This window comes from Falco peregrinus, chromosome 6 (assembly GCF_023634155.1).
Source record: "Falco peregrinus isolate bFalPer1 chromosome 6, bFalPer1.pri, whole genome shotgun sequence".
In the NCBI taxonomy this organism is placed as follows: Eukaryota; Metazoa; Chordata; class Aves; order Falconiformes; family Falconidae; genus Falco; species Falco peregrinus.
The window spans coordinates 11,998,954-12,021,392 of record NC_073726.1 but is presented as its reverse complement, the minus strand read 5'-3'; the positions used below and the strand labels follow the sequence as shown (position 1 = coordinate 12,021,392).

At 40.4% G+C, this 22,439-nt stretch overlaps 1 protein-coding gene across 1 annotated transcript in view; it reads left to right on the top strand.

The window, feature by feature from the left end:
- Nucleotides 1–10,011: 10,011 nt before the first annotated feature.
- KCND2 (potassium voltage-gated channel subfamily D member 2) overlaps nucleotides 10,012–22,439 on the top strand; it is a 286,590-nt gene continuing 274,162 nt past the window's right edge. The window contains exons 1-2 of the mRNA XM_013303287.3: nucleotides 10,012–10,450; nucleotides 11,657–12,830. Of these exons, the coding sequence (XP_013158741.2) occupies nucleotides 11,716–12,830 (1,115 nt within the window). The 5' untranslated portion in view covers nucleotides 10,012–10,450; nucleotides 11,657–11,715. The remainder of the gene's footprint in view (nucleotides 10,451–11,656; nucleotides 12,831–22,439) is intronic.

Here is a 22,439-nt window from a genome sequence, read left to right as displayed (position 1 = left end):
GACCAGTTCTGTTATCTTCTTGGATGGTAAATAAGAACTTATTCTTGTGAAGTGCTAAACATTCTTAGATGTCATTGTTTTCATTAGGACCAGGAGGTGCTCACCATTAGCTCAAAATTCCAGCAAATGGGTTCAAATTATTACCATATTTAAAGATGGCTCATTCACTCCCTGGTCTTTAAGGTCTGAATGCACTTAAACATTTAAGAATTGTCACTGAAAATATGACACTGTATGTCAAAGTATGAAAAGCTGCCCAGTGGCCCCAACCACAAAATGACATGGCAGGAAGAAAATAACAGAAGAGTTTCCCTTTAACATTTCCCTCAAATAGAAATGGCTTAGGGAAATGTAAGTTACTGGGATTGAGGATAACTTTTATCTTGGAGGTACTGAGCTCTATCCCCATCCAAACTTTCTGAAGCTCACTGAAATCTTTCTGTTATTCTGTCTTAAGTGACACACAATGATAACAGAATGTAACAAGAATGCAGAAAATAAGAATGGTTTAGATTATTTGTTATTAAGGCAACGCTAACAAGGTAAGACTAGTTGCTATATACTGGAAAATAGGGGGGGGAAAGATTACTAGCTTGTTTGTAACTTCCGTGACCTTTTTCACACTCACACGGAGCTACTACATGCCTGCCTCTGCCAGCCTGAGGACAGCCAGACAAATCCCCAATATTTAAGTTCCACCAAGTAACAAGCTTCCATAGGTATGTTTTTCACTAATGTTTAAGCATGTTACAGAGATGTCACGCAACAGTTCACTTCCACACCAGCCCTTAAGGGGTGTTTTGCAGGATATTCCAAGCTCAGAGAGCTGGACTGGGGCAGTGCCACAAAAATTACCAGCACCTTTACAAGTTAAAGCCCTTTGTTTCTTTCCAATGAATACTCTCATCTTGATAGTATCATTGTGATAATAAATAACCTATACTGTGCTTGGGTTTTATGATAATATTCTCTTAAACCTCCACTGCATTAGACCTGTACATATACACAGACGCAAATCTACTACAGATTTTTTTTTTAAGATCTCTACAAGCTACGAAGCATTTGAGCGGACATGGACTAGGGTCTAAGCGGGGGATATGCCACTGAAGAGCCATTGCTCAAGAACAGCTGCTGATCTACACACACTTCTGGCTAGTAGCTGCAATTGTTTACATTAGCAGCTGTGCAAAAGCTGCAGAAGGATTCCCACTTCTCAGCTGTAACTCTTTGTTGTAGTTCAGGGGCATGGCAACCAGGCAAGATCAACCTCTGTGCTAGCCCTTGTAACTGCCTGATGTAACCAGTTTCACCTATAGGGAGGGAATTATGGAAGTCCACAATAAAGAGACTGGAAAAGAATGTGTCCAGATCTCTCTTTTCTAGTAAGATGGCTAGAAATTCTCAGAATTAACCCATCAAAATAAGGCAATTTGTAGCCTGGTTTTCTAGGTAATTGTGTAAATTTCCCAAACCGAGTGAATGTAGTCATTTCCCATGTCAGTCTGGCTGTCAAACCCACAGCAATTCTTGAACATCATTTTACAGGGGTAAAGAGCCTAAAGATAAGCAGTTTTTATAATTTTATGAGAACTGGCAAGTGGATGGAAAAGAGATACCCTATTATCATTTGTTGTGAAAGCAGCTAATGAGATCATCCTTTCTTAGACATCAGAGACAGGAGGAAACCAGACATCATTACTTATGCTGCACACAGTACTACTCTTCTTTTTTTTTTTTTTTAAGCTTTCTGTGTTATATTATCTTCTGATCTAATTGGTATAACTGCGGGATGAATTAGAAGAGTAGGGTATGGGGTTTGGAAGGACTGATGTCCCATCTAGAAAACGTTTCCATTCAGTATAAAAGATAAAATTAGATGACCAACCTCACTGTGAATTATTGAGGCTGCAGAGGCTGATGAGAGCAGAGCAGAAGCCACAAACAGACTTTGACCCGCGACAGAACTCTCATTGATTCTGGGACTTTGAGCTGCACAAGTGGTTTCAAGTTGTTTCTTCTAACAGAGCTGTACTTAAGAGAAATGTCCCGCTGCCTGGTGTTTCACCATTCTGCTTTCTATTGTGTTAGTGTGAATTAGAACAGATTTTTTTTATTTTTTTTTAATTCACATGGTGTATGTCACGTCTAGACTGTAATTGCTGTAGTCTTGATGTATATCTGTTTTATGTTACATCATGTAGCAGTTCTTTCAAGTGACAGTGATGCTACATGCACAACCAGAAGGAAACTAAAGATCTGACATTGTGATGATTTTGTTTATTATCTTGCTTTAAAAAGGTTGTAATGCAAATTGAGTAGTTTCTTGCTATTTGATTTATGAATGATACTACAGCAAAATAATAGTTTTAATTGGTAAACAAAGCTATAGCCTTCTTATGAAGCAAGTATGATTTAATTCAAACATACTTCTTTTAACTTGGACAGCAATAACTTTGTGCAAGCTGTCAGATTGTTTTAGCAGGATAATATAACTGAATAACCTGGACTGAAAATTGCCCTTGAGGTGAAGTAATGTTTATCAAGCAATAAAATATTTGTTTAACTTTGTTATGAAGCATGTAGAGCATAATGACCAGAAATTTAGGACAGTTTTCAATGGTAACTTCTTGATTTTATGACTGCTAGGTCCAGATGATATCCACTCATACCAAGACATCGAGTCTAATCAACATGTTTCTCAGGACTTGTTAACTACCCACTCTTCTACCCTCATTTATGTTCCAGGGGAATAAAACTGGTTTTCGATGTTATGAAAAAAAAAATGCTAGCTTTTCTCATTTTTATTTTTTGGCTTGATCTTTTAAATTAATTTAATGCAAAAAATAATGGGTAATGTTTCACTTTTGTTGACAGACTCCAAGACATTTTATTGAATACTTTCTTCTTATTGGAAGCTTAGACTCAACATTCTCCACATCCATGCCACCAGGAATGCCACAAAAATTTTATTTCCTCCCTAAGCTGAGAAGTGGCTTGCTATAAAGGACTGCTTTCTCATTGCTGTTTATGCAATTAGAAAGCAATCATTAACATGAAAGAAGGTTTCTATTTCCTATTCTGAATTCTGGTGCAGGGGCTATTAGCAATTACTGGCATTAAAAGTGCCCCTACCGGCATCTCTCCAGATATTCTCAGGTTTGAAGAGTTACCAGCTTCACGCCAGTCTGCCTGACCCCAGGCTTCTTCCTTCGCTAAGAGCTGGCTGGACTAAGAAGGTAATTTGCAATGCAGGATAATAACTTTATTCAATCTACTAACTTCTGAAAAATGTTCTATATTCATTTGTGCCAGAAACACATTGTTTCTATTAACTATATTTTTGCACATATTCATCTCGTTCATGTAAGATTCCTATAACCACTGAGATGCAAATGGTGGAAGCTTTGCTGGAACAGAAACCAGTTATTAAAAATGGGTCAGATAGAATTCCAGTCGCTCTCAGTTGGAGCTGTATTACCCCTCTTGCGGTACTCTCCACGTAAGGTACTGAATAGCAGAGCCAATCTAGTAACAGAGCAGTTTAGAAAGGATTCACTGTATAAGAGAGATGGGACTAATTAGGCAAGGAGCCATTGATCATTGTGAGGCTTTTGCAGGAACAGAGGAAGGTGGCTGACATCCAAACCCTACATTTCCTGGAATACAAAGAAAAGGGAGTATATCTAAAATGGTAAAGTTTTGATACAGACTCCAAGATCAAAATGCTGCGAGTATCTTCTAAAGTAAACTTAAAAAAAAAAAAAAAACAAACAAAAACCACAACAAGTTAAGTCAAACCCCCCAAAATTACTGTATTTTTTGCTTTGGCTGATAAATCATTTTACCATACAATCTGTTGTCTATGAGACAAACAGCTCCTAAAATGTAGAACACAGAGAAAGGTCTGCTAGCAAAATAGATATAGGGAAACCTTAAAATAAATTTTAAAAGCATCACATTTTAATTTATATATAACTCAACACATTGTCAAAATCCATTACCAAGACTGATGTAAGAAAAATCAGAATGGGAACTCCTGAAAAAGTATTAGCTTTACCAAGTTTGCTTTGCTTATCTGCATTTTTTACAAATTTACCACAATTTCAAAATTTTTAGCAATATTGTCCATCATAATTAAAGTGTAAGAAAATATAAAGGATATTAACTTTTTCTTGCTTTATTCATCCAACATTAAGCAACTTTTCTATCAGGTATCATACCAATGGAACAAAGATTTCATAATTACACCGAGCAAAGATTTTATAATTTCACTGTAGACAAGGATGGCAGGGCTATGGATGGCCAGGAGTAAGGAGCTTAAGACCTTAAGAGAAGGGGGAGAAATTTTCTTCTACAACGTTCTTCATGTTCTTTGAATCTGGAAGCTACTGAAATGTAAATTAACTTATTTTTCACCTTGGCCCTTGTCTGTGGACACTTTTAAAGAAGAGTAACCAGATTTGAAAATGGAAAGACTCAAGCTTTCCAGGACTGTGCAAATCTATTGTGTCCTCCAAGACTTCAGAACCACCCTGGTGGAGCCTGTCTCACCTATGGTTACACTGGACTGCAGAATGCCCATGTCCCTTTTAGTGTGACTTCCTGTGAATCAACCAATTCTTGTTTAGCAGACCTTGCAGCTATCTTTGACAAACACTTCCAGGCAAGTTCCTTTCCTGCTGAGACTGGGATTCTCATCTGATTTACCCTTTTCACTGCTTTAAGACTAGAGAATTTGCCAAATAGTTTATTTAATTGCAAAGTAGGATTCCGTGCCCTAACTAAAATGACTTGGACTCATAAATTTTATTTGTTTTTTTGCCCACTTTGGTCCTTCAGTTTAGCCAAGTTTTCTTCTGAACCAAGAAGAAACGTATGAAGGAATGATCATGACTGAATCACACACAGACTGTTAATTCTGCAGATATTTTCTGCCTGCTGCAATATGGCCTTTCTGTGCACTGGTCTTTGAGAAACAGAATAGATAATTTAAATCATGTCGGATATATATTTTACTCAATGGCTCAAGTGAACAGTGAGACTCATATGTTAGAGAATCATCACTAAGAAATGGCACAAACACAAGTACCAAACTCTACATACTTAAAAGAATCACCTAGTCGAAGTGGCATGCTGTCACGCACTGATGAAGAGATTAGTCAGAACCAAGTACTTCACCAGCACCTCACACTTCAGTATAAGAAGGCAGTGTTTCTAATCCATGCTATACATTCTTAGAGGGTTTCTTACTGTTTTTTCCTTTTCTTTTCTTTTTTTCTTTTTTTTTTTTTTTTTGAGTGCTTGTGGAGTGAAAGTTGATTATCTGATGATACTGGAGATTCTGCATGGATTAGAAATGTGGCTACAGCATCACAGAGCGAGTCTGACAAGAGGCATCCTTGTCAAAGACTTCCCAAAGTGCTTCAGCAGAACTACAAGTATGAACTGGAGTGCTTAATTAGTTTTCTGCATTAATTCTCTCTTAGTTTCTTTTTCTAAGGATGCGACCTTAAAGACACTTGAAGTCCAGGGTAGTTTTTCCATTGACTTAGCAGGCTGGCTCAGGCTTACAATCTCAGAATCATCCTGCCTCATTTAAAGCATCTAAGACTCCTAACCTAAGGACCACAGTCACCCCAACCTGCCTTTTACGGTCAACGGACACCTGCCTACATACGCAGGGACTGTAGGGAGGATGGATTGCTCTCTGCAGCTGTTCTTCTCTCTCTCAACTCTAGGAAGTCAGGGTGAGTAGGCTCCTAATTACGTAGCACAGGTGCCTAAAGCTAAATTGGTTAAAATTGGGCCTCATTATATAGATGAAACAACTGTTCCTTTGAAGATACTATATGAGCCAAAACATGAATTCAAAATGAGAAGTATGTATTTATCTAAAGTAAAGTTTAAAGTTTTTATTTACCATTTCATTGATGGGTAAAATTTCACTAATTTGAAGAGAAATTCCCAGAGCTTAATATGACTAAAATATAGTTTAATGAAATTAATCTTTTATAGAAGATCCTGTACATCAAGAAAAACATATATAATTACTAAAACAGTATTTGTTGGTTTACAGCAGATAAAGTGGAAATATTTGAGACGGAATCATCCCCTTCTTTAGAGGAATGTGAGGTTTTCTTGAGATGATTCCAAGTACTGACTTAACCTCACCTTAAGAAAAAAAGAAACCACAGTGCTGATAGCTCTGCCTTCCTCTTCCATCCACTAAATGTGCAATAAATGCATAAAAAAATCTTTTCCACAGAAATAAGGGTCTTTTTTTTTAGGTTAATGATGGCTATACTAACTCTCAGGTTGGCTTCAGAATTTAAAAGAAATGGTGCATACTGTGCACTTCCCCTATAGTATGTCTTAACCCTTGACCAGTGAGAGGTCATTTCTTAACATCCAGAGCAATCCATTTCTCCATATAGAAAGAAGGACGACAAGCACTTGCACTGCAGAGTGACCTAAGCCAATTTTAGCAAACTCCCAAGAAGATGGCTTTTTGTCTTGGTAAATTATGCCCCAATGAAAAGCCTGCTGCTTATTCTGTCTGGCCCATAGTACAAAAAGCAGCTAGATTTAGAGAAGAAAAATCTATGAAGGCAAGGGAACTGCAGACTACAACTACATATATTTGTGTTTGCATATTTCACCAAAGCATTATTTTTTTTTTATTACATTATAGAATCAAACATTTTCCTCTGCACGACACATTCTTAATCTCATGACCCAGTTCTTCAATGGAGCTGTGATCAGCACTCTAGAAATCCTTATACCAGACCTTTTCCTACTTTGAAGGTCTCAGGAACCTTCCCTCCATTGAAAAAAACCCTCAAAGCTAAACACCAAAACCCCAAACCTCTTTTTCTCAGACTGAGAAGCACTCAGACCTTCAAACAAGCAATACATGAGGTAGAAGAGGCAGATGAAAATATTCTGCTAGTAATAACCAGAGTGGGTTTGGGAAGAAACTTCTGTTTTTTGAAGAAGAGTAAATAAATTTGGTTCATATAAATTTTACAAAAGAAAAAATCCTATGCATTGTTTGATCAAATAGTAGATAAATATATGTTTTTTTTTATGGAAGCTATTCTTCCTAATCCAGAAGGCAGAAAATAGCATATATCCAGAAACCAGTTATCCCTGCATGTTTTTATGTTTGGGATTGAGTGTACAAAAATATTAGTATATGAATGCAGGAACTGTGGAATTATCTTCTGGACTAAAGAGAGAGGAAGAAAAAAAGTCAGATGTATAGCTGAATCTTGAGGTTAAGGCTTAAATGGTGGCTTTATATACCTGTAGTGTTTTCTTAAAAGGAAAGACCACTGGCTTAATACTAGAGGAATTAGGAAGAGGGGATGCGCGCATACATTCAGTCTGTAAAGAAAATTCTTGGTTTCAAACGTTGCAAATACTTCCGAAAATACTAAAGAAAAAATTAAATGCATTAATACAAACTTATGCATCATAGCTGTTATCTTCTTTAATCCTCAGAGAATTCTTTGTGCCTCATGGCTTCAGAAAGAATTAAGAAACTATTCATATTAAAGTCCATTGTGCATTCCCCTTAGTACCATTTTCTCCTTTTGCTACAATTACTAGGGTTTATTTTCTTTGCATGAAAATAGGATTTTTGTCTCATTTGAATCCCTGTTACTTAATTCCTACTTGAAGTCATAATCCTCCCTGTCACATCACACCAATCTCTTGGTAGCTAATTCTGATGTCACTGACAGGATTTTGACTTTGGAAGAACTGATTATTTAGGTACACTTTATGTACCAGGATTTAGTCTTTCTGAAATGTACAAAGTAAGGAATACTGCAGCCTTTTTTTCAAGGCACTGAACTTAAGGCACAAGCTGTGAGTTTGAGCTCCTGGTTATCACTTCTCAGTAGTATATTAATGAACTTTCTGTTAGAATAGAAAAGTACTAAGAGTATACTCCTTGGTTTTTTTCCTTCCAAGATACAATTGCTGAAAGACATCTTTCATACACAGGCTGTCCGCAAGCATTAAAGGTGAGGTGACTACTTTTCCAAATAGCCAATGGTGTCAGAAAAGACTTTGAACCTGGACTGGTTTCAAACCTGTGCTTTAAAGCAGACCCAGTGTTACAACCTACCTGATAAACACTTGTCCAAATGTATAGGTTTGCTTGGTTTTTTGTGTTGGGGTTGTTTTTTTTTTTTCTGTTTCCTTATGAAATGTTTAAGTTTCAGAAACAAATTTAAGATTTTCAACCGGAATCCAAGTGATTCTTCAATGGAACCCATTCTCACCACCACAGGGGGGGCAACCCCTTTCTAGCAAGGAAAGAAACCTATTTTGGAAAACTGCTAAGAAATAAGCAATTGAAAGCTAGGCACGTTAGAAAATAAGAGCAGTTATTGATTACAAAAAGATCCTATAGCTGAAAATCAAACTCTTGTGACTATTTGTCAGGAAAGGAAGTCCTGTATTATTGTCTCAGTGTGCAGAGCTGACAGGATCATAAATTGGAATTTATTAATTGCCACAGAACAGTCTCTTTGTTGCACCAAATGAAATCTGCTAATCTTTCACATGAGAGAAGAATACTCACATCATTGAAAGCTCAATAGCTACAGTTGGCCAACTAATTTCAAATTAATGGATTCATTTATAGGATGCAATGTACTTAAAATTTGAGGTAGAAAAAATAAAAACCAAGAAACCAATCAATAACTTCAGTAAAACTACAGAAAGTATCCTTTATTTTCTGTGTCATTTCATGTTTTGATATATGCGATCAATCATCATCACAAGTTTTCCTAAGGTAGGAATTGCATTCAAGCATTTTTAAATGTTTTCTCTCCGTGCTTTCAAGTACTTCTCATAGGAACAGCTTGGAGACTACACTACTGATAGCGTTCATCGTTTTCATGGGAACTTAAAGAGAAGCTAACATATATCGAAAATGACCATGTTACTAAAATATAGAAGGGAGTTATCCCTCCAGGTTCGGTTAATTTTCGTTTCGGGTTTCTTTGGCGTATGCATAAAATAGGTTATGGGAGTGGGAGGTTTGGTCAGAAGATCTTCAGGTATAAAGGAACCTATTAACTTTACAGTTCCTTTGGAAGCCTCCTACTGCTAAACCGGAGCAGGTGTAAATGAGGAGGAGGAGGAGTGCCTTCTGGCATCTTGGTGCCAGCACCGTGAAGAAGCCACCGCGTGTTTTCAGAACCTTAATTAGAAAAATACAGATAGTTCCTTGCATTTATGGGAGCTACCAGCGCGGCACGCATAGCTGGAGGAATGACGTGCCCGTTTCCCCCCGCAGATGCCGCGGTGCCAGGGGCTGGTCTGCGGCCGGAGGCGGCGGCGGGGCCCCGGTGAGGCCCGGTGCGAGCGGCCCCGCAGCGGCACCCGGGCGGGCAGCGCTTCCCGTCACCCACACGCCATCTAGCGACGGGGAACGGGGCGGCTTTGCACGGGAGCGGAAAGCAGAGGAGGAAAAGGCTCCCATACCCGTCCCAGCTCTCGCCTCTCCCAAAGCTGGTAAGAGCCATTTGGATATCGCAGCGAGAGCTCCGGAGTGGCTCGGGGCGGGCTGTGAGGAGCATCGCCGCACTTCGCTCCCAGGCATTTCATACCCCCCCCCCTTCTCTCAGTACATCGTTCCCCTTCCCTTGAAAGGAGATAGCGCCCCCGAGAAATCCCTTGGACACCTCGCCTAAGCCGCCACCGCCACCCGATCCCCACCCGGAACACCGCGAACTCCACAGGGTCGGTGCGGCGCTGCCGGCGGAGGCGTTGGACCGCGCGATCCCGGCCGCGCAGACACACACACACACACACACAGGGGAGCGCACACACCGACACACACACACACGCACACAGAGGCGCTCCCCTCTCGCCGCCCCTTTGTTCCGCCCGCGGAGCGATGCCCTCCGCGCTCCCCCCCCCGCCCCGCTCCGCCGCCGCCCGCCCCTGCGCCCCTACCCCGCGGGCGGCGGCGGCGCGGCAGGGTGGCATGGCCCGCCCGCCGCGGGGGAGGCAGCGGGAAGCCCCCCCCGCCCCCGGCCGCGCCTGGGCCTCGGCGCCGCCGCCGCCCGCAGCCCGCGGCACCCCCGCGGCAGGGGCAGGGGCAGCGGCCGCAGCCGCAGCCGCGCCTGACGGCAGCCCCGCGCCGCAGGATCCGCGCCCCGCAAGGACGTGCTCCGCCGAGTTGCCAGGCGCGATTACGTTGGTTTTTTCCCCCCACCCACCCCTTGAACTTGTTGCTTGGCGCTCGGCGGTGGTGGAGGGGGGTGGGGGTGGGGGAAAGCCTTATTATCGATGTCCCTTTGGATGCGATCAAGCTTTCTCAGGAACAACTACTTCCCCGCCGTTCCCGGCGGGGCGCGGAGATCTAGCGGCAGAGCCCGCATTTCCAAAAGTCTCTATGCAACTGAGCGCTCTCGCCAGACTTTCACAGGTAGGTGCCGCAGGCTGGGCACGTCCGGAGGGATGCGAGAGCAGAGCCGCGGGGAAGGGGCGACACGAAGGGGACGGGGAAAGGAGGGGGGGGGGCTGATCCACCGCCGAGCCGCTACGGAGCCCCGCGCCCCTGGCCCCCGCCCGCCCTGGCCTCCCCCGCCGCCGAGGAGCCCCTGCCCCGCTCCCGCCCCGCCGCCAGGCTCCCCTGGCTTCGCCCTCCGCCACCCGCTCGGCGCCTCCCCAGGCTGCCCTGCCCCGCATCCATCCCACCTTCCGCGGCTGCTTCGGGGCCCCCGCGCCGACCCCCGCCACAGCCCCCGCGGCTCAGCGCGGCCCCGCTCTCCTCGCCCGGGATCGGCCCCTGCCCGCGCCCCGACGCCCCGTCCCGGGGAGGTTCCCGCCCGCCCGCCCCCGTCCTCGGGGGCGCTTCCCCCTCCCGGCGCCCCTTCCCCGGCGCCCCTCTGCCCTTCAACGCGTTTCCTACGCGGAAAACTTGCCTTAAAGTTTAATGCTGCCGCCCGGAGCTCCTCCCCCTGCCCCGCCGGCTCCCCCGGCCCTGAGCCGGGCTCTGGACGAGTCCCCGGGGCGGCGATCAAGGTCAGGGAGCGGATTCGTCCCGCCGCTGCTCCAGGGCTGCGGCTGGGGAAGGGGGGGGCGACCGGCCCGGCCCACCCCTCCGCCCCGCCACGGCGAGCGGGAGGCGGCGGCGGGCGGCCCCGCTGCAGCCCGCCCGGGAAGGGCTCCGCTGGCGGCCGCGGCCCGGCTCCGGCGACGGGCGGGGAGCGGAGCGGAGCGGAGCGGAGCGGAGCGGAGGAGGGGCGGGGGGACCGGCTGCATCGCGTGTGGAAGAAGATACCCTTCCAGGTGGCTGCACCGCTGCACCAGAGCTACTAGCCGGCTCCCGGGGTCAGTCCTTTGTGGACCGCTGCTTCCATCCGGGGGCCTCGCGTGGACCTTGTATCCAAAGGATCTGGCTGCTGGAGTAGCTGCTCTGAATACGTTGATTTCCAAGTGCCCAGATTTATTGGCCTAACTGGTGAACTAGCCCCTGGAAAGGGTATTCTGGTGAAAAAGGGAGTGGGGGTAGCAAAAAAGGAAGCAAAAAGATTTTCTGTTAATACTGAAAATCACAACAATGTTCAGAAATTCTGTTGCCTGGAAAATGTGTGAGCATTTGTATTTTTATTTTCACTCTCTGTTTTAGTGGATGGACCAGAACTGTCTCTAGATTGACTCCCTTAGCTGTAGTAGGTGTCTGGGACCATGGCAGCAGGAGTAGCAGCATGGCTACCCTTTGCCAGGGCAGCAGCCATAGGATGGATGCCAGTGGCCACAGGTCCCATGCCAGCTGCTCCGCGGCAGGAGAGGAAGCGAAGCCAGGACTCTCTGATTGTGCTGAATGTGAGTGGCATCCAGTTCCAGACGTGGCTGGACACCTTGGAGCGCTACCCTGACACTCTGTTGGGCAGTTCAGAGCGGGACTTCTTCTACCACCCTGAGACACAGCAGTACTTTTTTGATCGGGACCCTGACATTTTCCGCCACATTCTCAACTTCTACCGTACAGGGAAGCTTCATTATCCCCGCCAGGAGTGCATCTCAGCTTACGATGAGGAGCTGGCCTTCTTTGGCATCATCCCCGAGATCATTGGCGACTGCTGTTATGAGGAGTACAAGGATCGCCGGCGTGAGAATGCCGAGCGCCTGCAGGACGATGCTGATCAGGATCATGCAGCTGAGAGCTCCCTGCCCTCAATGACAGCTCGGCAGAGGATGTGGCGGGCCTTTGAAAACCCACACACCAGTACGCTGGCTCTGGTCTTCTATTATGTCACTGGTTTCTTCATTGCCGTCTCTGTTATTGCCAATGTGGTGGAGACAGTGCCCTGCGGGGTAAGCCCGGGTCGCATCAAAGAGCTGCCCTGTGGAGAGCGCTATGCCGTGGCTTTCTTCTGTCTGGATACCGCCTGTGTCATGATCTTCACAGTTGAGTATCTCCTGCGTCTGCTGGCGGCCCCTAGTCGCTACAAATTCGTGCGCAGTGTCATGAGTATCATTGATGTGGTCGCCATCATGCCGTATTACATTGGCCTGGTGATGACAGATAATGAGGATGTCAGTGGGGCTTTTGTGACACTACGAGTCTTTCGTGTCTTCAGGATCTTTAAGTTTTCCCGCCACTCACAGGGGCTGCGCATCCTGGGCTATACTCTGAAAAGTTGTGCCTCGGAGTTAGGCTTCCTTCTCTTCTCACTCACTATGGCCATCATCATCTTTGCCACAGTCATGTACTATGCAGAGAAAGGTTCATCAGCCAGCAAATTCACCAGCATCCCTGCAGCCTTCTGGTACACCATTGTCACCATGACAACACTGGGGTAAGTGCAGCTGGTGTTTGGTTACAGCCAACATTTCAACAAGTGTATTGGCACAAACGGGAAATACTCCATTTAAAAAAAATGTTGAAAGAAAAAAATGCAAGGGTCAATTTTTGTTACAGAACTTTAGCGATGTGACTTTCTTTGTCAGAAAGAACATTCTTTCTGAATGTTTTACACGTGCAAGTGAGTTAAAAAGTGTTGCTGCAGTTAATATAAACCAAACCCCAAAACTGCAGATAAACTGAAAAAGCAAAGAACAAAACAAAGAAACACAGTTTTGAAACTGTTTGGGTTCCTTAGAATTTTCTCTAATATTTTTTTTTTGGTTTTGGATAGTGAAATTGGAATATTTTATGAATATCTCTGAGTTATCGCTGGATTTTTCATAGAGTAATGTGTTTGCTGACAGGACTTACTACAGTGTTGCTAAAGTAATGATAATTATAAGGGGAACCCAAGTGCGATCTTTTAATTTGATCATGCATAAAAGTGTGTGGATCTGCCTTTTTGTGTGAAGTGATGTATTGATGTAGACTTGGATATTGACTTTGGTATTATAAAGTGATTTGTTTTCATTAAAGTGAAAGAGGTATAGATACCTTAATCTTCACAAACATTATTCCTGATGTTATTTAAGACACTGGATAAATTTCCTTTGATTTCCATGGACCTGTAACTTCTAAATGACAAGGGGCAAGCCACACTGACTGGTGACAGACTCTGGAAAATGGTCTGAGGAAGTGTGAGACACATGATACATCAAGCATATGTCTTAAAACGTAACTCTAATGTCAATATAAATTCTTCCAGAGAATGAGGAGTTTAAAAATGCCATTGTTGACATTAGACTCCAATACAGTTTAGTGGAATGATGCGTTATAGTATTATTTTATATGGTCTCTGATGCCAGAGTCCTGTTGTGTCAGCTGACTCTGTGCACCGAGTTGTAAAATGCATTTGCCTGTAATTGCAAAAGGGATTTAAAAGGTTGACTAATTTGAGAAGACATTTTTTTCCCCCATTACTAATTTTGAGCTGTAGAGTATCAGCTACGAAACTGAAAATTTGACGATTCCTTAGAAACTGTCTAGTTATTTAATAATTACAGATGTTAGAAGATAAACTTTTCACTTTCTTGAAGACAAAGCCCATCATTTTATTAGTCAAACATCTTGCCACACTTTGTTGGGACTGTTGAGATTTATGAAATATGCATAACTTTTAAATTTAGCAAAATGAAAGTGTGCTGTTAAACTATTATGAAAAAGTTGGTTTATTATGTGCAATTGTAATTTAGTTGTGAAAAACACATTCAAAACATTAAAAGAGAAAGAGACTGTTTTATGCCACCATTTTTTATACAGGGCTTTTATCTTCAGCATGATATAACAAATGAAGATAAATATAGTGCACTGTAAATATTTTATAATACTTGTAAGAGCAAGTTATGCTAAAAAGGAGTGACAAGAGCTTTGGGGATTTTAATCTGCTTTTTAGGTTCCTGGGTGGTTTTTTTGGTTTTCATTTTCTTCTGGTAGTGGCAAACTGAAGGGACAAGTTAGCAGAAGGAACAAGTTATATACATGCTAACTAATTCCATAGTCCTGTATTTTCTGATGCGGATACTTTTTGCCATACATTTTTAATTAGAACTGTGGCGATTTCAACAAATTAGGTCTTAAGAACTTTCCAACGTTTATAATGTATAATCTTAACCTAAAAGAGCAGGAGCTGGTCTGTGGTTTTTGTAAAGACAGGTGATCTTGGGGCAAGTTGTTTTTGCCGTTATGGACAGTTTGGGCAGCACCTGTCCATGGTACTGAACAGAATTTTGTTTCCAGTTTTATGGCCGGTTTGCAATTTATTATGACACGGGTATGGTATCACCCATGTGATCCGTTGATATGACTTGTTTGTTTCTTTCACAAAACAACAACAACAACAACAAAAGGCGTATTAGCTCCAGGTTTTGAGGTATTATTCTGAGTAAAATCTCCAAAAGTACTGATGAAATTTGAACATAATTAAATATTTATTTGAATAGAGCCTAAGAACCTGTTTTCAAGTACACAGCCATACAATATTTAGGTCTCGAGGGGAAGAAAAAGGGTTAAAAAGCACACATTCATGTTTGACTCCTTTTCCAAGGTAGTTTGCACAGAGAAAGTTTTGAGCAGGTTGTACAGGCATCCAAAGTTTCACCCTCAGAAGTTCAAATATGATTATAAGTTCAGATATGAAAGACCTCACATATTTCTGGGAAATCTTTAATCAATTCATTAGCTAGATAATGTCCTTTTAATAACACCATGATAACCACATAAAGATTATTTTAAAATGTTAACTATATATGAATAATTTAAATAGAATTAACATAATAAAAGCTTTGAACTCTTTTTAGTTGGTGGAATAATTACACAAAAAGAGAGGGGAATTACAAGGAAAAGCAGGAAGGGAATTACAGAAAGCTAATTGTAATTAGTACTGCCACCTTTTCTCTGTGCTAAAGCAACTCAGCTGTTTACTAATACAGAACTACCATTCATTTTTAATTTTAGTTTTAGCTAAATTAGGGCTATATAAACGGATGTTATATGAACAACTTGTTTCTTTTAGCAACAAAGCTAGATGAAGTCTTGCTGTTTTTAATGATAGCACACAGGAGGTTATGTGAAATATTACAAAAATACATGAAAGCTAATACAGAATAATAAATTGACATAAAGTTGAGAGTTTGAGTCTTGGTGTCATTCTCACATTTTGCTAGATAGCAAGGGTATTGAGTAAGCGACCTTTGCAATTTGGGGAGTTACTATCTTGGAAGCAGAGCTATATTTCTCAGTTCTGCATGATTGCTGAGCAATTAAAGTGTCTTTAAAAAACATAGATTACGTTTTCCTCTGCAGAGTGCCAGTGACTTCAAATATTACTACATTTTAGCCTCCAAGGATATTCCAGCTATTAACTGTTCTTGACTGCTCAACTCAAGTAGTACATAGTTGTACATAGAGGTGTTATATGAAAGAAATGAAAGAAAAGGAAGAAAGGAGGAACAGAAGAGAGAAAGAGAGAGTGAGAAAGAGGTAAAGGCTGGGGGAGAGAGAGAGAGGAGACAGGACAATGACTCTAGAATAGCAGCATGCACTCTGCCAGAAACTGAGCTGATTTGAATTATTAAATCAGTGTTTTATCAATGTTACTTGTAGGAAAAGCAGAAGTAAAGTAGGGGCAAGGGACAAGAAGGAACAAGAGAATAAAATTTGAAGAGGTCACAAAGCAGTTTGTGGAGGTTCAAGATAACAATGAAAAACATAGAAGTTAGGGGCTTAAAGGTCAAGAAACAGGCAGAGAAAAAAAGTCAGGTCTATTGAATTAGGACTAGCAGACTTACATGGGGGCTTGTGAACATCTGTACCCATAACGACCCAGTCATGTCACTTTCTGCTGCCACCTCATAATATGATATCTAATAACTTTCCTTCTGCCCTGTCAGTAGCCAGCAAATGAGCAGGTAAGGTTTTGATGGTGTAAGGGTAATGCTTGTTCCCAAATCAGACAGACCGATAGTGTAGTTTGTTTTATAAAGACACTATACTTTAAATAAGGAACACAGTGCTCTTCTGTGAGTAGTTCTAAAGCAATCTCAGTGCTATATTAAAGTTCTATTTATAGGCTTTGCATTGGGTAGCTTTGTTAAGTCATGAAATACTTTTGTAGCTGAGCACAATACTTCATGAAGGGAAGCTTAAACACAAGACTATTCATTTATTTGCTTTGACTGTACAAACTAGAGGTGTGTCTTCCAGAAAAGATAAAGCAACTATTAATTTTCATTATTTGTCAATATAGTCCATAATGCTTGAGGAATCCCATCTAAGACATATCAAATTCCCTGAAGACTTTATAATTAAATAGGTGACTGGATTTGACAACAGAAACCCTCAAACAATGAACAGGGAAATAGGGTGACAGATGCAATTTTCCTGCAGAATCTATTCTCTCCCACCTTCACTCCTTTTCCATTCTTAATGCATCCCTATGGGTATATTCCATCTATTTATTTTCTTCACTTTTCTTTCAAACTACCACTTTCCATTCCCTTCCTGTTTGGGGATTTGCTGGTTTGGTACCTTTCCTTCTTTTTTCTTCCTGGCTTTATTTTTTCTGCTTCTTTGTTCCAGATTCCTCATTCATACTTCACCATTAGATCAAATCTTTCATTCATCATCATCATTATTATTCATTTGCCCTGAACTTTCCTTGTAGCAGGGGGTTTTTTTCTGACCTTTGTTTGATAGATTTTTTTTCCTTATGAGCATCATAAAGTTTCCACAGCATCGCTTTTTTCCCAAATGTCACACACATTATCTTGGTTTTGTTTTCTGACCATTGTGAGAGCCTTTAGTCTCTTATGGTCTCTGCGTGCTAGTTTGAAAACATCCATCTCTTCAGAACTTGTAGTAAAAAACCTGAATTCAATAAAATCTGACAAGAGAGTACAAAATTATAAATGTTTTCTGAACCATTTAATTATAACTTTGGAAATACTTTTATGATTAATATTACAAAGGTAAAGATTAGCAAAGTTGAATTATTTTTTTCTGTCTTTTACCTGCATATTGGCTTATTCATTAATTTTGTGTTTGATATTTTCAACCCAGTTTCAAATAGTTTTTTTTCTATTTTTGTATCCTTCTATACAACCTAGTGAATTTTGTATTTTACAAATGTGTTTGATGTCTCAATCTATTTTCTCTTCACAGCAGAGACATTTAGCCTGATTAGTTAGAACACGATATAACAGAGGAGGGACAAAGCGTAGTGTAATCACCTTCAAAGCACATTACTAGATATTCAAAAAGGGCTCCAGGGAGAATTTGAAATACAAAAAGTAAGGGTCATTTTGATGGGGGAAAAAAAAAAAATGTTCTTTAATATAAAGATTGCTCAAACTGTATTGGGTTGTTGGCTTTACAGAGAACAGGAGTCAATATATTCTTATTTAGTTGCACTTGGGGTCAGCTTTCCTCGTCAAGAAAAAATTATCCTGAAGATCTCTTAGAGGAATGGCAGTTTGCTTACTTCACTCATTTTTCTTGAGCATGAATTTCCCTACTTCACTTATGAAAAGCATGGAGGGGAGGTGATGCCTAATAAAAAGATCTCTCTGCTCAGAATCCAATTTATTTTGCTTCTTTGGTGGAAGCAGATGGAATTTTGTTTCCTTGTTGTTGTGAGTCAAGAATAAGAACAATGAGATTGATGTGGGCCGGGATCTAGCAAAGAAATACGCTGACAATACAGCAGAACAAATTGACATAGAGAGTAATTATGACTGGTGTCTGATCTATGAATTATGGCCTATCATTAAAGTAATTGTCAGCGAATATTGTTATTTTAGTAAAATCCTTATGATCGAACCCAAGAAGTTCAAACTGAGTCATGACAATCCATACTTGACTCACATCATTATGCCTCTTAGAAGAAAAAACGCAATAGGAAAGATATATAAATCTATGAATACAGTATTAGAAATAGTTCGACTGTGCAATAAAATCTGGAAATGGAAACTGTATTTCTGAACATGAGAACTTATAAATGCTGCAAAAATAAAATGATTATCCAAAATAAGTTGAGAACATCTTGCAACTTCAGGGTGACAATTTACTTCTCAGACTTTTGAAAGAAAGTCTAATGAACTACTCCAATTACTTGATTTTTATGCCATTATATTCCACTGGCAGCAGTTCATAATTTGCATTGTGGCAAGCTGATGAGAGAAGGATCTGGTTCAGCAGGAGTTAAGTGGATAGACTGTTCAAAAGATGGAATATAAATTAGAAATATAGAAATAAAGTTTAGATTCAGCCTTATCAAGTTTCATCAGTTACCTGACAGAGTGATGGAAAAGATTCTGTATATTTCTGTACTGGGCAATAAATGGGAGCACATATTTTTGTGCAAGACACAGTCTTTAAAACATCTTTTCCTGAATTGCTTGTGCAGTGGAGGAAAGGTTTTAAAATTCATAGACAGTGCTTAGAAATGATAGCTCTATTCTACATTTCCCGAAACAATAATAGTTACCATGTGTGGACTTCAACCCCAGTCACAATTAGTAGGCTATATTCTACCATTTCTTAAGTATTTTTTTCTGAAGCATATGCTTTTGATCTTCCTGTGTCTCTGGTAATATTTTGTAATCCCACTGTTAAATAAAATGTTGTGGGTTTTGTTTTGACCAAAAAAAAATAAAAATCCCTTTTCAGCAAAGTACACAAATAATTTTGCTTTATTTCCATGTGTACTGAAATAAATGTGAATGGAGATGAAATATAAAATAGTGCTTTTGACTAGATCACCTGTTTTGCAACAGATGAAAGTGTTCTGTAGAAAAACACTGGATACAAATATTTACTCAGGTATCTGGTGTATGAAGGCTGAGATTTAAACACGAGTACATATGAAGATCATGTGACCAATACATGAGTCCTAGAATATTTTAGCTTCATTAAAAATAAAATACCTAACAAGGTTCAGCTCTATTATATTTCAAATGGACTGCACTCTTTTTCACCGGTGTAGACACACCTTGTACATTATTAGAAGGCATATCTTAATTTACCCAGCCATCAGTACAGAGTTCCTACTACCGTCAGTTCAGATTCTAGCAGTTAAGTACATTTACAAAAGCTAACAAAACGTTAAAAGACTGCTATCTGTGTAAATATTAAAGCTACAAAGATATAATTCATATAAGCAATCACATTATTTGTGTATTTATAAAAACAGTTTCCTTTTTTTATAGTCCACGGCACAGGACTGTTCCCTGCATATCTGCAGGTCTCCATCCTGGAAGTGAAAGCCTTTGGAGCCACTGTGTAAATGTACGTAATTAGGGCTTGGTCCTGCACTGTTACAGAAAATGGGAGTTTGTCTAAAACCCTACAAAAATATTAATATGAAGAAAGTAAAATGTTGCATATTTAAAGTATGTAGGAGCAGTATTTTGCTTTTCATCCCTGGTTTTTCACTTTCATCCATGTTACTGATTCCTTTGATCTGCTTTAGTAGAGTCAAGTCTTACAGACACAGAGATCTCCTCGGTTTATTAGTTTATGGGAGCAAAACATTGCAAGGAAGATTTTTAAAGGCATTTAGGTATCTGGAGATGCAGGTAGGCATTCAGCCTGAAATCTCAAAAGAGGCTTAGGTGCTTAGAAACACAAAGGAGAACAGTTGAAAACAATTAAGCTGTGAAACTAGGTACCTAGTCACCTTAGAAAACAGTTTTACATGCACCAGGTTAAGTGCTAGGAAAAGCAGAGTATTGTACCGAGACTGGGTATGTCCTACCCCTGTCAGAATCAAATAGAACTTAGAAGGGTTCAGGTCTTGTTAAAATACAATATGCCCTATACTCACGCAACACTGTAGAAGGAGATGGAGTGTTGTGTGCATGGTATTCTTAGGAAAGAGAAATAAGTAATTAAAGAAAAGAAAAAGGTAATATGAATGAAAGAGGAATGTAAAGCATCCAAGGGAAAACATATCTTTTGATCCTAATTTTCTTTCTCTGTTGTTTTTTAAACCAACAGTGCAGCATGAAAAGATATGTAAGAAATGTGAGTTATGACATGCGGATACTGTTAAATTAATGAAAATGTTTTTAGAAACCACGTGCAAAATTATAACACAGTGTCAAGTAGGAGATAGCATTTTTTCAAAGACACATCCAACCTGAGGGTTTATTGATTTCAATAGGTCTCATATTTAGCTTATATACAGTAAATTTGTTAAGACGCTGATGTGTGGTAAGAAAACATAAACCATAACTCTCAATTCTGACCACTGCAAACTCATCCCTTTCTCTGGTATGATGGCAAATATTTTTATTTTGTCTGTATTTGGTTTTCATACATATGTTGTTTGTAGATTTAAGTGGGAGGTTTGAGAAGTACTTGCCTGTATTTGCTTTTTTGATTTTTTGCAGCAATATGAGCTTTGTAGCATGGTCTATAGGTCTGTTAGTTGATTTTGACCTTAATCTGTGTTCTTAAATGAAACATCTTTAAAACACATTTTCCTGATTTTTCCGGATTCTTTTTATAAAAAGTTATTTTCGTGAGGTAAGCATCTTCTATCAGAGTTTCACAGTTCTTTCTCTTTCAGGAGACATTGTGATTTGTGAGTTGACTCAACCAGAGAGTGTCTAGCTCAGCTTTGTACTAACTACCACTTGCACTAAAGCTTTATATCAAACAGGAACATGTGAACCAGAACTCCCAATATTAAGAACACTTGTATTATTTTCTTTTTCAAAATATGATCTAATATAACATACTCTGAACGTTAAAACAAAAATGTTATAAAATCTGTGTCTACATAAATAGATTTGGTTGTTTGAGTATGGAAGACTCAGTTTTCCTTAGATAGATAAAACTTTTTATGCTATAACAGACAATATAAACTTCTAGGAATTTTTTTAATTAGTCTGAGTACTTTGGTACATTAAAATAGAGTAAGTATATTCCACTAGAATTTTAAATCACCTTGGATAAAAAAATAACTGTGAAACTCCATAAAGGTACTTAAAATGGTCTAATTTTATGATAATACATTAGCATGCTTTGATTAATTATTATTTTGGAAAAAAAATGTTTTGAGGCCAAAGTCTAACTTTCTTCAAAAGTCTATCCAGAGACACGAGGGTTTTTTGCATTGTACTGGCAGATTCTCAAAATATTTTGGCTGATCCACAGGAATAGTCTTTCAAGTTATCACTTGCAAGCTTGGTCATCCAGGCATTCCTTGTAACGGCTGCGAGTCAGACTGTGAGGTTGTGAAGGACGTAATTTAGTATCATGTAATAGCTCACAGTCTGAAAGTGTCTGCTGCATCCTAACTCATTGCTTCTTTCAGTAGATGAACCAAACCAGTTTTCTGTATGAGAGCATATGTAACGCGAGAGGCATCCTTAACTTTTCATTGTTGTTACTGCTCATCTCCCCCTTCTTTGTAACCCAAAAGAGGAATTTTATTACTGTGTGAGTGGCCTTACTTTCAGTTTCTGCAACTTTCATCTCGCCCACCTGCAGCCAGTTAACAATTCCCTAAGCATCCTTATCAGCTATGGACAGCAACTACTGTACTGTGCAAGGTTGCTTAGGAACAAAATTGATGCTCTTTGACACGGTGGATTACAGCTGCAACATGCTGGTCCCCAAAATCTCCTACTTCCCACAGAGGAATGAAAAGCAGAGAGGCAGAAGATGCTTTCCAATTCTGACTGTGAGGAGGGTATAAACTTTTTTTGGTTTAGGATATCTAATCACTTCATTGTTGGTAAATAGCAGGTTAAGAATTGTGGCCTTTCTATTGAAAACACAGCACTACCAAAAAATCTGTAGTAACAACTCTTTGTAACAGCAACTTTGTAATTTAAAATACTACAGTGTCTTGTATCACTTATAGAATTGAGAATTTTTAGCTTTTCTAAATTTTTTTGGTTGGCTTTGGTTATTGATGCAATTGTTTACATCAGTTGATCAAACCCATATTGAGACATGGATATCAAGGACTAGGGACAGGCAGAACTATACAGTC